General features: G+C 47.4%; 1 protein-coding gene across 7 annotated transcripts in view; it reads left to right on the plus strand.

Annotated features, from left to right (window-relative positions):
- LOC147113236 (polycomb group RING finger protein 6-like) overlaps window positions 1-17691 on the plus strand; it is a 210386-nt gene that overhangs the window by 39499 nt on the left and 153196 nt on the right. For 4 of the 7 annotated variants that reach the window (XR_015079171.1, XM_085994103.1, XM_085994102.1 and 1 more), the window contains exon 7: window positions 16198-16296. Coding sequence is in view for 5 of the 7 variants with exons in the window: in XM_085994103.1 (XP_085850229.1) it covers window positions 16198-16296 (99 nt within the window). In the remaining 2 variants the exon portion in view is untranslated. Of the gene's footprint in view, window positions 1-8813; window positions 8842-16197; window positions 16297-17691 lie in introns of all 7 variants that reach the window. The other 3 variants (XR_015079170.1, XM_085994106.1, XM_085994105.1) reach the window with 1 other exon arrangement.

Here is a 17691-nt window from a genome sequence, read left to right on the forward strand (position 1 = left end):
TCTGGTGTAGTGGGGACAGTTGGTAAATAAAGCGCCCTAGAGTATACCTGTAACTGGGGTATTGAATAAATTTTTTAATTAATTAAAGGAGTAAGTCATGGCAGGAGAGTTCAGACCCGTGTTCTGCTCCTCTTGCTCCATGTGGGAAATCAGGGACGCTGCCAGTGTCCCTGACGACCATGTGTGCGGGAAATGCATCCAGCTGCAGCTACTTGTAGACCGCATTGCGGCGCTCGAGCTGCGGGTGGATGAATTTTGGAGCATGCGCGATGCTGAGAGGGTCGTGGATAGCACGTTTAGCGAGTTGTTCACGCCTCAGGGTAGGGCTGCACAGGGGGTGACCATCAGGCGGAGCAACAGAGGCAGGCAGGAAGTGCAGGGAACCCCTGCGGACATCCCCCTTTCAAACAAGTATACCAAGTTGGATACTGTTGAGGGGGATGACTCACCAGGGGAAGGCAGCAGCAGCCAGCTTCCTGGCACCAGGGACGCTTCTGCTGCTCAGAAAGGGAGGAAAAAGAGTGGGAGAGCAATAGTGGTAGGGGATTCTATCGTAAGGGGAACAGATAGGCGTTTCTGTGGCCGCAAACGTGACTCCAGGATGGTTTGTTGCCTCCCTGGGGCCAGGGTCTGGGATGTCACTGAGCGGCTACAGGGCATTCTTAAGGGGGAGGGTGAGCAGGCAGAGGTCGTGGTCCACATTGGGACCAACGACATAAGAAGGAAGGGGGATGAGGTCCTGCATCAAGAATTTAGGGAGCTAGGTAACAGATTAAAGAGCAGGATCTCTGGATTACTCCCAGTGCCACGTGCTAGTAAGTATAGGAATGGGAGGATAGAGCAGATGAATGCGTGGCTAAAGAGTTGGTGTTGGGGGGAGGGTTTTACTTTCCTGGATCACTGGGCCTGCTTCTGGGAAAGGTGGGACTTGTACAAGTCGGATGGGTTGCACCTGAACCAGAGCGGGACAAATATCCTTGCGGGGAGGTTTGCTAGCACTGTTGGGGGGGGTTTAAACTAACTTGGCAGGGGGATGGGATACAGAGGGGAGCTGAAATAGGGGGGGATGTGCTGCCAATTATAGAGAAAAAAACAAGTCAGCTTGGTAGACAGGGCAAATATATAAGGGCAAGGCTGGATGGCATCTATTTTAATGCAAGGAGTCTTGCAAATAAGGTGGATGAACTGAAGGTGTTGATAAACACATGGGAGTATGATATTGTTGCTATCACGGAGACATGGTTGAGGGAGGGGCAAGACTGGCAGCTCAATATTCCGGGGTACAGAATCTTCAGGCGAGACAGAGGGGGAGGTATAAGAGGAGGGGGTGTTGCAATATTAATTAAGGAGTCAATTACTGCAGTAAGGAGGGATGATATATTAGCAGGGTCCTCTAATGAGGCCATATGGGTGGAGCTTAAAAACAAAAAGGGGGCAAGCACTTTGCTGGGAGTGTACTATAGGCCTCCAAACAGTCAGGGGGAGATAGAGGAACAGATATGTAGGCAAATCTCAGAGAAATGTGCAAATAATAGGGTAATAATAATGGGGGATTTCAACTTCCCCAATATTAACTGGGATAGTCAGAGTGTGAAAGGCTCAGAGGGTGGAGAATTCTTAAAGTGCATCCAGGAGAGCTTTTTGAGCCAGCATGTAGAAAGTCCTACAAGAGAGGGACCTAATTCTAGGGAATGTGGCCGGCCAAGTGGAAAAAGTGCCAGTAGGTGAGCACTTTGGTGACCGTGACCATAATATGGTAAGATTTAAGGTGGTCATGGAAAAGGACAGGGATGGGCCGGAAATAAAGGTTCTAAATTGGGGGAAGGCCGATTTTAATAGGATAAGGCAGGATCTGGCCAAAATGGACTGGGATCAGCTACTTGTAGGAAAATCTGCATCGGAGCAATGGGAGGCTTTCAGAAGGGAGATTGAGATCATACAATGGCAACATGTTCCCGTAAAGGTCAAGGGTGGTTCCAAAAACCACAGGGAACCTTGGATGTCGGGATATACGAGAATGGATTAGGAAAAAAAGGAGGGCTTTTGGTAGATACAAAAGGCTAAAGACGGAGGAAGCCCTAGAGGAGTACAAAAAGTGCAGGGGGATACTTAAAGAAATTAGGAGATCAAGGAGGGGCCATGAAATAACACTGGCGAGCAAAATAAAGGAAAATCCTAAGATGTTTTATAAGTATATTAAGGGTAAGAGGATAACTAGGGAAAAAATAGGGCCCATTAGGGACAAAAGTGGCAATCTGTGTGTGGAGCCGGAAGATGTAGGAGGGGTCCTAAATGAATTTTTTGCATCTGTTTTCACTATGGAGAAGGACGATGTAGACATAGAAATAGGGCGGGGGGACTGTGATATGCTCGAACATATTAACATCGAGAGGGAGGAGGTATTGGCGGTTTTAGCTGGCCTAAAAATGGATAAATCCCCAGGCCCGGATGAAATGCATCCCAGGCTGCTGTGTGAGGCAAAGGAAGAGATTGCGGGGGCTCTAACACATATATTCAGGACCTCTCTGGCCACAGGGGATGTGCCAGAGGACTGGAGAACCGCTAATGTAGTACCATTATTCAAGAAGGGTAGTAGGGAAAAACTGGGGAACTACAGGCCAGTGAGCCTAACATCAGTGGTAGGAAAATTATTGGAAAAAATTCTGAGGGACAAAATTTGTCTCCACTTGGAGAGGCAAGGATTAATCAGGGATAGTCAACATGGCTTTGTCAAGGGAAGATCATGTCTGACTAATTTGATTGAATTTTTTGAGGGGGTGACTAGGTGTGTGGATGAGGGTAACGCAGTGGATGCGGTATACATGGATTTCAGTAAGGCCTTCGATAAAGTCCCGCACAGGAGACTGGTCAAGAAGGTAAGAGCCCATGGAATCCAGGGTGCCTTGGCACATTGGATACAAAACTGGCTTAGTGGCAGAAGGCAGAGGGTGATGGTCGAAGGTTGTTTTTGTGACTGGAAGCCTGTGGCCAGTGGGGTACCACAGGGATCGGTGCTGGGTCCCTTGCTGTTTGTGGTCTACATTAATGACTTGGATATGAATGTAAAAGGTATGATCAGTAAGTTCGCGGATGATACAAAAATTGGTAGGGTGGTAAATAGCGAGGAGGGTAGCCTCAGTCTGCAGGACGATATAGATGGGTTGGTCAGATGGGCGGAACAGTGGCATATGGAATTTAACCCAGAAATGTGCGAGGTGATGCACTTTGGGGGGACTAACAAGGCAAGGGAATACACAATGAATGGTAAGACCCTAGGCAAGACGGAGGGTCAGAGGGATCTGGGTGTGCAAGTACACAGATCCCTGAAGGCGGCGGAACAGGTGGATAAGGTGGTAAAAAAGGCATATGGGATACTTGCCTTCATTAGCCGAGGCATTGAATATAAGAGCAAGGAGGTTATGATGGAGCTGTATAAAACACTGGTTAGGCCACAGCTGGAATATTGTGTGCAGTTCTGGTCGCCACACTACAGGAAGGATGTGATCGCGTTAGAGAGGGTGCAGAGGAGGTTCACCAGGATGTTACCAGGGCTGGAGCGCTTCAGCTATGAAGAGAGACTGGGCAGATTGGGTTTGTTTTCCTTGGAGCAGAGGAGGCTGAGTGGGGACATGATTGAGGTGTACAAAATTATGAGGGGCATAGATAGGATGGATGCTGAGGAGCTTTTTCTCTTAGTAGAGGGGTCAATAACTAGGGGGCATAGATTCAAGGTAAAGGGTGGGAGGTTTAGAGGGGATTTGAGAAAGAACTTTTTCACCCAGAGGGTGGTTGGAGTCTGGAACTCACTGCCTGAAAGGGTTGTGGAGGCAGAAACCCTCACAACATTTAAGAAGCATTTGGATGAGCACTTGAAATGCCATAGCATACAAGGCTACGGACCAAATGCTGGAATATGGGATTCGATTAGACAGGGCTTGATGGCCGGCGCGGACACGATGTGCCGAAGGGCCTCTATCCGTGCTGTATTACTCTATGACTCTAAGCTGGGGTTCTTCTCCTTAGAGCAGAGAAAGCTAAGGAAATTTGATAGAAGTGTTGAAAATTGTGAAGGATTTAGATCGAGTAAATAAAGTGTAACTGTTTCCAATGGCTGAAGGGTCGATAACCAGAGGGCACAGATTTAAGGTGATTGGTAAAAGAACCAGAGGCGACATGAGGAAAAACTTTTTTACACAACGAGTGGTTAGGATTTGGAATGCACTGGGTGGTGGAGGCAGATTCAATCGTCGCCTTCAAAAGGTAATTAGATAAATAATTGAAGGAGAAAAAATTGCAGGGCTATGGGGAAAGAGTGGGGGAGTGGGACTGACTGGATTGCTCTTCGAAAGAGCCGTGCAGACTCGATGGGCTGAATGGCCTCCTTTTTGTGCTGTACTATTCTATGATTCTATGTTTGGACCAAGGCTGTAATGAGGTCTGCAGCAGAATGGTCCTGGTGGAACCCAAACTGAGCATCGGTGAGCAGGTTATCGCTGAGCAAGTGCCGCTTGATAGCACTGTCGACGACACATTCCATCACTTGCTGATGATTGAGAGTAGGCTGCTGGAGCGATAATTGGGCGGGTTGGATTTGTCCTGCTTTTTGTGGACAGGACATACCTGGGCAAATCTCCACTTTGTTGGATAGATGCCAGTGTTGTAGCTGTACTGGAACGGTTCGGTTAAGGCGTGGCTAGTTCTGGAGCACAAGTTTTCAGCACTGCAGCCGGGATGTTGTCGGGGCCCATAGCCTTTGCTGTATCCAGTGCGCTCAGCCATTTCTTGATATCACGTGGAGTGAATTGAATTAGCTGAAGACTGGCTTCTATGATGGTGGTCAGTGTATGCGGGGGGGTGGTCTTTGATGGTCAGTGTAATGGGCTGGGGGGGTTTGTGGTGTTAGTCAGTCTGTGTGGTCAGTGTGAGGGGTTTGTGTTGGTCAGTTTAATTGGCTTGGTGGGGGAGGCGGTCTGTGTGGGTGGTTGTGTTGGTCAGCCTGTATGGTGAGTATATGTGGGGGGGTGTGGGGTGGGGGGGGCGTTGTGTATCGGAGCGAGTGCTCGCTGCAGTTTCTAAGCCTAAGAAGATAATTATGAAGGAGGCTGGGTTGTAACAACATTGATTTTCCTAAATACAAACCAGGTTTAGTTCTGAAAGTCACGATTTTTCATTGCCTGTAGGTTATTTGTCAGAAGATGTGAAGTTCTTTGAGCAGAGAATCCTTGCTGACACCAGATTATGCTGCAGGTTTAATGGTTATAGCTGATTTGTCATTTAAGTGTCTCAGTCCCAGTCAGCCTTCTGGGCAGAGCACAGTGCCGAGCCTAACATGCCTGCGGTTTGATGCTGGCTCCTGTTTTTAAGCCTCTATGACCCAGCCCTCAGACTGTAACTATTCACACTCTCTACTGTTGGGGATTTTGAGGCTGTGCTTTGAGCTTTGTTAGTCTCGCGTTCCTTTTGGATTGTCACCAATTGGAGAATTTTGCTCCAGATTGTTACTGAATCAATTTCTTCACTCACTCCAACCCCGTTCTCTCCCCACCACTCCTGAACGCAGTATCTCCTCTGGACTCCTTACTCTAGGCCTCCCTCCCTCTACCTTGCCCATTTTGTTAGGTGTGAATCTAGGTGGCGAGTGATGGCAAGCTATTCACTGAGCAGGCATCACCAAAATGTCCTCATCCCATGCACTTTCCCACAGGAGTCGCTGCATCGTAATCAGGAGTGGGACTCTGGGCTATTTTTTTCTTCTTCTCCCTAACTCAGAGGAATGAGGCCAGGAATAGTGACCTGGGAGCTGCCTCAGATCAGTTCAACCAACGGAGCACAGACCAGGAGGCACATTGGGTCTGCTGGTGCCACCGTACTGCACTAAGCTGTGATTTCGCCCAATAGACTGAACTGGCTTCTGAAGTGAATGTAGTGTCTGCAGGGCATAAGTTAAAGTTACTGATCTACAGACTAACCTGCAGGGACCATCTATTGTGACTCTAGGAAGCAGTCCCAGGGTCAGGAAACTAGTGGAAGAACATAAGAAAAGTCAAGGAAAGAAGAGGCTGCTTGTCTGATCATAGCCAGGCTCTAGTGTTCCGACATTCCCAGCCTGGAATCCAGGTGCATTTTGAGTGTCTCAGTTTATGCCTACACTGCTTTAGAGGATTAGTCAGTCATTTATCACTTTCTGCCTGCAGTTTGTTCTGGTACCAAGATTTTCCATGTTTCCAGCTAACTTTTGTTAGTTCTCATTCGTGTGCAACTCTTTCCTGCCCCCCCACAAAAGACTGTGGATGCCGGGGGACAATTGAAGTTTTCAAGACTGAGATCAATGGATTTTTGTTGGGTAGGGATATGGAACAAAGGCAGGTAAATGGAGTTGAGGTGCACATCAGCCATGATCTGATTGAATGGTGGAGCAGGCTCGAGGGGCTGAATGACCTGTTCTTCTGTTCCTAAGATCTGGGGAGAGAGATCTGGGAGACTAGTTAGGCATTTTTACTTGAAATAAAATTTTCAAGACTGGTCGATAGACTGTACAGTTACTGCTTTGTCCGGGAGTGGGCATATGTAGTGTTGATACTGAAAACAGGTTTACATTTATTTAACACCCTACCAGTAGCTCTCAAATGGCTCCACTCACAATGAGTGCCATAGTTGTTATGTAGGTAGGATTCCACAAACTGCAATGAAATCAATGACCAGTTGATGTGTTTTTGGTGGTGTTGGTTGGCACTGGGAGAACTCACTGCTCTTCTTTGGATTGTGCTATGGGATCTTTCACATTCACCTGAGTTAATTGGGCCAGTCAGCACAGATTTCCAAAGGGCTGATTATGCTTGATCAATGATGCAGAATTCTTTGAAGAAATAACCGAGCGGAGAGATAAAGGAAATGCAGTGGATGTGGTTTATGTGGATTTGTAAAAAGCCTTTGATAAGGTACCACATAAGGGACTTAAGCCAAATAAAGTGTCTCATGAATTAAGGGGTATGTGGCCACATGGATAGAGGGATGGTTGGAGAGCAGGAAGGGTGGGTTAATAGGATATTTCTGGGATTGGGAAGATGTGAATGGTGTCCCACAGAAGTCTGTGTTGGGGCCAATATATATATTACAAAGTATTACTAAATATTTACAGCACAGAAACAGGCCATTTGGCCCAACAGGTCCGTACCGGTGTTTATGCTCCACATAAGCCTCCTTCCACACCTTTGGATCTAACCCCATCAAAATATCTTTCTATTCCTTTCTCCCTCATATGCTTATCTAGTTTCCCCTTGAATGCATCTATACTATTCGCCTCAGCCACTCCCTGTGGTAGGGAGTTCCACATTCCAACCACTCTCTGGGTAAAGAAGTTTCTCCTATATTCCTTTTGGATATATTAGTAACTATCTTATGTTTATGGCCCCTAGTTCTGGTCTCACCCGCAAGATGTTACATCTGAGGGCAGCGATACCTATTTAGCAGTTCAGATCACAGAACCATAGGATGCCACAGCATAGAGAGAAACCATCCAGCCCATCAAGTCTGTGCTGCTGCTTTTTGCCGTAAGCCACCCAGTCTAATCCCACTCTCCCGCTCACTCCCCATACCCTTTCATATCCCACCCAGTCTAATCCCATTCTCCTGCTCACTCCCCATACCCTTTCATATCCCACCCAGTCTAATCCCACTCTCCCGCTCACTCCCCATACCCTTTCATATCCCACCCAGTCTAATCCCATTCTCCTGCTCATTCCCCATACCCTTTCATATCCCACCCAGTCTAATCCCACTCTCCTGTTCACTCCCCATACCCTTTCATATCCCACCCAGTCTAATCCCATTCTCCTGCTCACTCCCCATACCCTTTCATATCCCACCCAGTCTAATCCCATTCTCCTGCTCATTCCGCATACCTTTTCATATCCCACCCAGTCTAATCCCACTCTCCTGCTCACTCCCCATACCCTTTCATATCCCACCCAGTCTAATCCCATTCTCCCGCTCACTCCCCATACCCTTTCATATCCCACCCAGTCTAATCCCATTCTCCTGCTCACTCCCCATACCCTTTCATATCTCACCCAGTCTAATCCCACTCTCCTGAAGAGGGGTGGGAGGAGGCTCATGTTCAGCATAAACACCAGCATAGACCAGTTCGGCCGAATGGCCTGTTTCTATGCTGTAGGTTCTATGTATTACTTTGTAATCTCATCCAACGAATGGTACTTCTAGTAATGCACCCGAGTGTCAGCCTGGATTATGTGCTCAAATCTTGCAGTGGGACTGGAACCCACGACCTCCTGTCTTGGAGGTGAGAGTCTTGCCAACTGAGCCATGGAGAGAATAATCTCATGTAGTCAGTAGTTTGGACGTATCCATTGGAAGGATCTGCTGTATCTCGAGCTGCTTGGTTATTCGTTCTGCGCTTAGAGGGGGAATAATCTGAATGCTGCAATAGCATAGAAGGAGACAAAGATTGATGTTTGTGTGGGACCCTTCATCAGAATCCTTCTCCTACTCTAACTCATTCTTTCCTGGCATCTCCCTCAGTCTTTCTTCCTGCTCCAATCCACAGGCTCTTAAAACCTCAGCTTGCAGTCTAACTACTGCTTACTGCTTTGCCTGATCTGCTCGCACACCCTTTGCAGCCTTGACGTTAACCCTTCATCTTGGTCTCTCAAGTAAATGCTCCATACCTAAGGAAGGGTCCCACCTGAAACGTGAACCTGCTGTATGTTTCTGGAATTTTCTGCTTCAGCTGAGGTGGAGACGTGCTCTCAGCCCTGGGCCGTCACAAGCTAATGGCTGTTGTTCTGTTTTTGCAGAGCTGATCTTGGAGTTGGCGATTATAAGGTAGGTGCATTGTAAACAAAACTAAACACATTGAACAAGATCCTTTTTCTAAAGCCGATCACTGGCCTGTTGGATTTGCACAGTTAGTGTTGGGTCAGCTGTAGATGCGTTAGGGCCATGGCAATGGGCAGTGTTGGTGGCTCCAGGAGACAACTTCATGACATCCTGGAAATGAACGGCTTGTTTCGGCCTATTTTCCTATTGCTGAGAATTCTCCGCTATGGGCTGCATCATGTTTGGAGAGACATTTCCTTTCAGGCCAATCTGCTGCTGCAGCAACTGTGCAGCTTTGGGTTAATCTATGCAGAAGGGGAGGGGGCTTATAGAATTATAGAAATTTACGGCACAGGAGGCCATTCAGCCCATTGTGTCTGTGCCGGCCGAAAAAGAGCTATCCAGCCGAATACTACTTTCCAGCTCTTGGTCCATAGCCTTGTAGGTTACGGCACTTCAGGTGCATATCCAAGTACTTTTTAAATGCGATGAAGGTTTCTGCCTCTACCACCCTTACAGGCATTGAGTTCCAGACCCCCACCACCACCCTCTGGGTGAAAAAAGGTCTCCTCAACTCCCCGCTAATCCTTCTACCAATTACTTTAAATCTGTGCCCCCTGGTTATTGACCCCCTCTGCGAAGGGAAATAGGTCCTTCCTATCCACTCTATCTCGGCCCCTCAATTTTATACACCTCAATTAAGTCTCCTCTCAGCCTCCTCTGTTCCAAAGAAAACAACCCCAGCGTATCCCATCTTTCCTCATAGCTAAAATTCCCCAGTTCTGGCAACATCCTCGTTACCCTCTCTAGTGCAATCACATCTTTCCTGTAATGTGATGACCAGAACTGTACGCAGTATTCTAGCTGTGGCCTAACTAGTATTTTAAACAGTTCAAGCATAACCTCCCTGCTCTTATATTCTGTGCCTTGGCTAATAAAGGCAAGTACCCCGTATACCTGCTTAACCACCTTATCTACCTGTCCTGCTACCCTCAGGGGTCTGTGGACATGCATTCCATGGTCCCTCTGTTTCTCTATACTTCTTAGTCTCCTACCATTTAATGTGTATTCCCATTCCTTGTTGGCCCTCCCCAAATGCATTATCTCTCACTTCTCCGGATTGAATTCCATTTGCCACTTTTCTGCCCACCTGACCAGTCCATTGATATCTTCCTGCAGTCTACAGCTTTCTTCCTCACTATCAACCACACGGCCAGTTTTTGTATCCTCTGCAAATTTCTTAATCGTGCCCCCTACATTGAAGTCTAACTCATTGATATATACCACAAAAGCAAGGGACCTAGTACTGAGCTCTGTGGAACCCCACTGGAAACCACCTTCCAGTCACAAAAACATCTGCCGACAATTACCTTTCGCTTCCTGCTACTGAGCCAAATTTAGATCCAACTTTCCCTTGGATCCCATGGGCTTTTACCTTTCTGACCAGTCTGCCATGTGGTACCTTGTCAAAAGCCTTACTAAAATCCATATAGACTATATCAAATGCACTACCCTCATCGATCCTTCTCGTTACCACCTCAAAAAATTCAGTCAAGTTAGTCAGACACGACCTTCCCTTAACAAATCCATGCTGACTGTCCTTGATTAATCTGTGACTTTCTAAATGACGATTAATAATTATATCGCGGGGAGGGGGTTTGTCTCGTGGAAGGGGTTTATATCACGGGGCGTGAGCTTGTATCGCGGGGAGAGACACGTGGAAAGGTTGTTCATGCAGCCACTGCCACACAATCAATTCTCCATTTTGTATTTTTTGGAAGTGCCGAAGTCCGCTAACTTGCAGCTGAAATGACAGGATATGGATTTATTCTGCATCATTGCGAGGGAGCAGGCTACTCATTGCCCTCTGCCATCTATCACAGAATCACAGAAACCCCACAGTGCAGATAGAGGCCATTTCGGCCCATCGAGCCTGCACATACACATATCCCACCCTATCCCTGTAACCCCACGTATTTAATCCCCCTAACACTAAGGGTCAATTTATCATAGCCAATCATCCTAACCTGCACATCTTTGGACTGTGGGAGGAAACCGGAGCACCCGGAGGAAACCCACGCAAACACGGGGAGAATGTGCAAACTCCACACAGACAGTCACCCGAGGCCGGATTCGAACCCGGGTCCCTGGCGCTGTGAGGCAACAGTGCTAACCACTATGCCACCGTGCTGGTATCTGAGGTGTCACACATCTGTACTTGTACTTAGGCCTTAAACTTCACAGGATTTTTTAAATCCGCTCTTGCACCTCCTCCTTGCTAAAATCCAGCTGGTGTCCTGTGAATCTGAGCATTTCTGGAAGAATTGAAACTCTCAAACAGATCATATGCTAATGACATTGCCATTAAATCATGGACAAACTGATGTGTCAGCTCACAGCTCCCCCTCCAAGCTCACTGTTGATTTTTGCAATAACAATATTTCATGCACCTGCTGGCCAGCTACATTTACTATAATCAGGGGCAGGAGAGGAATTGAAGCATTAGATACAGAAGTGGGTCCTCTGTGCTGAAGAGCCTGTTTGAATTGAGACATGGTGCTGAGTAATTAATTAAGGAAAGCCAGCACGGATTTGTTAAAGTGTGAGGTAACAGAGAGGGTTGATGTGGTGTACATGGACTTCCAAAAGGCATTGGATAAAGTGCCACATAATAGGCTTGCCAGCAAAGTTGAAGCCCATGGAATAAAAGGGACAGTGACAGCATGGATACGAAATTGGCTAAGTGACAGGAAACAGAGAGTAGTGGTGAACGGTTGTTTTTCAGACTGGAGGAAGGTGTACAGTGGTGTTCCCCAGGGGTTGGTACTAGGACCACTGCTTTTCTTGATATTATTAAATTAATCTTGGGTGTACAGGGCACAATTTCAAAATTTGCAGATGACACAAAACTTGGAAGTATAGTGAACAGTGAGAAGGATAGTGATAGACCACAGGCTGGTGAAATGGACAGACACATGGCAGATGAAATTTAATGCAGAAAAGTGTGAAGTGATACATTTTGGTAGGAAGAACGAGGAGAGGCAATATAAACTAAAGGGTACAATCCTAAAGTGGGTGCATGAACAGAGAGACCGGGGGTATATGTGCACAAATTGTTGAAGGTGGCAGGGCAGGTTGAGAAAGCGGTTTAAAAAAGCATACGGGATCCTGGGCTTCATAACACAGGCATAGAGTACTAAAGCAAGGAAATTATGATGAACCTTTATAAAACACTGATTCAGCCTCAACTGGAGTATTGTGTCCAATTCTGGGCACCGCACTTTAGGAAGGATGTGAAGGCCTTAGAGAGGGTGCAGAAAAGATTTACAAGGATGGTTCCAGGGATGAGGGACTTCAGTTACGTGGATAGACTGGAGAAGCTGGGGTTGTTCTCCTCGGAGCAGAGAAGGTTGAGAGATTTGATAGAGGTGTTTAAAATCATGAGGGGTCTGGACAGAGTAGATAGAGAAACTGTTCCCATTGGCGGAAGGGTCGAGAACCAGAGGACACAGATTTAAGATGATTGGCAGAAGAACCAAAGGCGACATGAGGAAAAACTTTTTTACACAGCGAGTGGCTAGGATCTGGAATGCACTGCCTGAAAGGGTGATGGAGGCAGACTCAATCGTGGCTTTCAAAAGGGAATTGGCTAAGTCCCTGAAGGGAAAAAATGTGCGGGGAGTGGGACTTGCTGAAGTGCTCTTGCAGAGAGCCGACACGGGCTCGACGGGCCGAATGACTTCCTTCTGTGCTGTAACCATTGTATGATTCTGTGTAATAATTATAAACTGAGAGAATTATTCACAGTTATAAGTGGAGTCAGCAGTAAATGTTTCAAACCTGGCAAAGCTGCCAACTTCAATTTAAAAAAAACTACCCAAGTGCACCGATGTGTAAAGTGGAAGCAGACTGGATTATTTACAATATTGAGCTGTTGGCATTCTGTCAACCAGCTGGGAACAAGGCACCTCTGCTAGCTGGAGCCTGCAGTTTGGATGGAGGATTGCAGTGGGTTAGAAAAGGACATCAGTAGTGGTGACGTGGTAGGTAGAAGGACTGAGGAGTAGGGGATCTAGTTTAGAGGAAGGCATCAGCAGTGGAGAAGGGGTTCTGTAGCAACAGCTCAGTGCTGGGTGTGGGATACATCCACGCGGGATTGGGGCTGGGCGTGGGATATCCACGCGGGACTGGTGCTGGGCGTGGGACATCCACGCGGGACTGGTGCTGGGCGTGGGACGTCCACGTGGGACTGGTGCTGGGTGTGGGGGTGGGTTGGTGGGGACATCCACACGGGATTGGTGCTGGGTGTGGGACATCCACACGGGATTGGTGCTGGGTGTGGGACATCCACACGGGATTGGTGCTGGGTGTGGGACATCCACACGGGATTGGTGCTGGGTGTGGGACATCCACACGGGATTGGTGCTGGGTGTGGGACATCCATGTGGATTGGTGCGGGGTGGGTTGGTGGGGACATCCACACGGGATTGGTGCTGGGCGTGGGACATCCACACGGATTGATGCTGGATGTGGGACATCCACACAGGATTGGTGCTGGAGAATGTGTACAAGCTAGGCCCTGTAAACATTCCCATTCTAGGAAGGATAGTGAGTGATCCATGGTGAGTGATCGATAGTGAGCAATGTTCCTGTTGAGCTGCATGGCTGTCTGGAGCTGCTGCGCAGGATGCTTGTCGGCTTTATAATGGGAGAACTGCGTATGCACGGGAATTTAAATCGCCGTGCACCCAAAAAAAATTCGAGTTAACATTGATAGTGAGGGATCGTGCGTGAGCAAGGGATCAGCACTGAGGGGCATTTTGGGGCTCAGGCTTTGGCACTAAATTACTGTTGAGATTTTTTTTTTCCTCTCTCTTCTCCCCTCACCGCTCACTGTTGCTTGGATACGGTGGCATAAGTGGCAACCCCTGCAGTACTTCACACAAGTGCCCAATCTTCATGTGGGAACCTTGACTAAGTGCTGGAAAATATTCAAGCATAAGGGGCCTCGCCCAAGGCTGATCCTGCCCCCACCTCATTCCCCCACACACGAGCTCTTTCCAGGAATCACTGGATACTGATCAGGAGCTGGAATCATCGATGGATTTTTGCCCCCATCCCATCCCAACCAAAGGGTACTGAGGGCAATTGTAGTATGCCCTGCCTGAAATCACTTAACTCCGCGGAGAACGGTGATCGGGCTTGGTACCTTGCAAGTGTGTACGGTTCAGTACCACACTGAGCAGTGCATGTACCCCTGAGCCATGTGGAGTCCTCACCTGCACTATTTAACAATTTGTACTGTGTACATTTCAGTAAATGTTAAACTTCGGTTGCTTGTCTGAAGCCTCTCTGAGTGCTGGCTCTGTGTCACACAGTGTGAAAAACACCTGCTTGTTCTGCTTGTGATCAGGAGCAAGAATCCTGGTTGCCTTTTCTTGCCCTACGCTCCCCCCTCCCCCCAGTACCCAGTGCCACTGTTAGCGCAGGTGACATGGTTACTGCTACCATCAGCTGACTCAGCACAGACCAGGCATTATTCCTTCAAAATGACTGAGCCCCACAATCCAGGCATCCAGCAGTTCGCTATCAACGCCTCTATCTTTAAGACATCCTTCTGCAGAGAGTTCCGGCTTGAGTGAAAGTGCTGCCATAGAGCCTCCTCTCCATAGAGGGATGGAGTAACCTCCCATTGGGTATAGTCCTACAGCCTCCCCTTAATGCCACTGGCACAGAAAGGATGCAGCAAGCAGCACCTAAACTGTGATTTAGCAGCGTATGCCTTAAATATTTACTGACCGTTTTACAAGTTGCAACTGGAAACTATCCAAGATTCAGTATCCAGCTGCTTAAAGCTACGGAAGGATTAATACTGAGAGAAGAATGAGCATGTATTAGTGCATTTGTGACTCTCTATCTCATAATTTATTAGATTTATTCTGAAGCTGCAGCAGATTAGGGTGTGCTGTGTGACTCTCATGTCGTGACTTGACTGTTTAACCTGGTACACAGACAACACATTGAGCTGCTGAACTCACTAATCCATTGATCATGGCTTCATTCTGTAAGGCACAGATGTGTCATTTCTTGTTTCTTAAACACCCACTGCGCAACAAATGGATCCGTAATGGAAAATCCTTCAACACACTGATAATTAAATATCCACCTGCCTCTCTCCACTGGAAGCAGTGTGAAGGGAAGCGTTGAATGCTGAGAATCCCATCCTCCACTGCTGAATCTCCAGTTCCTGGCATAAAATGAATGTGGGCATGGGGTAGAGCAAAGGGTTCGGGGCTTGACAACACCACTCAATTTGGATTCTGAAACTTTTGTTCAGATTCCAGTGTTGGATTTAAGGAGAAGCTGTTGGTGTTCTACCACTCGCTGCCCTTGGTGTGTTTTGTAAATATAATCAGATGCAAAATTCGACAGTATGCTAGTGACATCTAGTGGTAGCACTATTTATAAACTGTTGAAACTGGGCACTTTGGATGTTTGGTGTTACGCTGATCTGAAAGTGAGCGTCCCCTTGGATGTTCGGCTTTTATCTAGGAATGCCCAACACTAAGATACATCGATGCATCTCAAGTGTATGTCGGGCCCTGTACGTAAGTGGCACTCCATTTCTAGAAAGTTTCCCTAGTGATTATAATAGCTTTGGTTTTTAGATTTTCAGCTAAAATAAGTGAAACATTAACCTCACTTACTTAGTAAATAACTCAGCGGTTAGCATTGAACCCTGAGGAGAACATCCAGGACCTTAGCCCCTCTCCTCCTCCACTGCCACTCCGACTCCGACTCTAATCCATGCCGTTATTGCCTCGAGGCACCCACGTCCATCTTACACAAAACACAACTCACTCAGGATGGCACTGCCAGCGTCCTCACCCACTCAGCCTCATTATCTTGGCCCTTGCCAGGTTCCACTGGCTCCCTCTGTTACTGTGAATCAAATTCAAGATCCTTCTCCTCGCCTTCAGCCCTGTGCCCTACTTGCACCCATTACTTCTCTGACACTGATTTACGCTCACACCCTGTGTGGTTGCTTTAGTTGTGATTGAAGTCTGCTGCGTAACAGCTGATCACTCCCTCACATTGTGAACAATAACAGACAGGCACCTCACAGAGATAACTAATGCCCCGGGTCTGATAACTAATGCCGAGGATACGATAACCGTTTACAGCAGTTTCAAACTGAGCCCCTCGCATTGTAACGTGCGTAATCCTACAGATAATCAGTGTGTTAATCATGAAATGAGCACCTGTGGCATCCATTTACATAGGAACAGGAGTAGGCCATTCAGCCCCTCAAACCTGTTCCGCCTTCAACTCCTCGCTGGATTTTCTTTGGTTTTCTTTCAGCCACTGCAGAAGAAATACGTCCGGGTGTCAGAGGAGGCAACTGTTCGACATGTTGAAAAGTTCATTAGAAAGAAGCTGGAATTGGACCCAATCTGTCAGGTAGGCTACAAAAAGCAGCTGATTGGCAAAGTATCACAAACCTGAGTGTCCACACAGAAGGAACCATCACTCTGAGTCTCAGTGTCGTGTGTCTGAGTGGAAAGATGCGATTGCTGTGAGTGGTGGGCATTCTTCTTGAACTGCTGCAGTTTGTGATGCAGGTACTCCCACAATGCTTTTAGGTAGGGAGCTCAAGGATTTTAACCCAGTGACAATGAAGGAACGGCGATATATTTCCAAGTCAGGATGGTTTGTAACTTGAAGGTGATGGTGTTCCCATGCCCTTGTCCTTGGTGGTAGAGATCGCGGGTTTGGGAGGTGCTGCCGAAGAAGCCTTGGCGAGTTGCTGCAGTGCATCTTGTAGATGGTGCATACTGCAGCCACGGTACGCCGGTGGTGGAGGGAGTGAATGTTTAAGGTGACTGATGCGCTGCCGATCAAGCGGGCTGCTTTGTCCTGGATGGTGTCCAGCTTCTTGAGTGTTGTTGGAGCCACACTCATCCAGGCAAGTGGAAAGTATTCAGTTACACTCCTGACTTGTGCCTTGCAGGTGGTGGAGAGGCTTTGGGGAGTCATGGCGTGAGCTACTTCCTGCAGAATACCCAGCCTCTGACCTGCCACAGCATCTATATAGCTGATCTAGTTGAATTTCTGGTCAAGGAAGAGAAACCGAGGGCAGGGGAAGAGGGGAAACTGGAGGTGAGAGGAAGTTTGATTGCACTAGTATCTAATAGTAACTCACTGAAATTGCTCTGATAACTAATCGTAATACTGGTAATACTCAGATTCCCCTCGCAATGAGCGATAATACAATAACCCATTGATAGTCTATATGTAACTGGTCGTAAGAGGTTAGAATGCCCCCAATATCCTACCTATGACTAGTAGTTAATCCTATAACCAGCTGATATTCTCTCTCTAACTAATGAATGATGAGAAACGAGGAACTGTGGAGGACCAAAGAAATTTGAGTGTCCATGTACACAAATCACTGAAAGGTACTGGACAAGTACAAAAACGAATCAAAAAGACAACTTAGAATGTTGGCCGAGATCTCAAAGGGTCTGTAATACACTGGGGAAGTTATGCTTCAGCTATGCAGAGCCTTGGTCAGGAAGGATATATTGACCTTGGAGTGGGTGCACCGCAAATTTAGTAGAATGATGCCAGGGCTTAAAGGGTTGAATTATGAGGACAGGTTGCAAAAACTTCAGTCCAGAACTGCCTCTCTTCTGTCAGTGTATGTTACAGGCGGAGTGTTATATCCCAGTGCTGTCTGGCTCTCTCTCTCTCTGTTACAGTGAGGGTACAGGCGGTGTGTTCTATCCCAGTCATGTCTGTGTGTGTTACAGTGAGGGTACAGGTGGAGTGTTATATCGCAGTACTGTCTGTCTT

The sequence above is a fragment of the Somniosus microcephalus genome, chromosome 8, assembly GCF_052327205.1.
Source record: "Somniosus microcephalus isolate GS21.2 chromosome 8, FLI_Smic_1.0, whole genome shotgun sequence".
NCBI classification, from domain to species: Eukaryota; Metazoa; Chordata; class Chondrichthyes; order Squaliformes; family Somniosidae; genus Somniosus; species Somniosus microcephalus.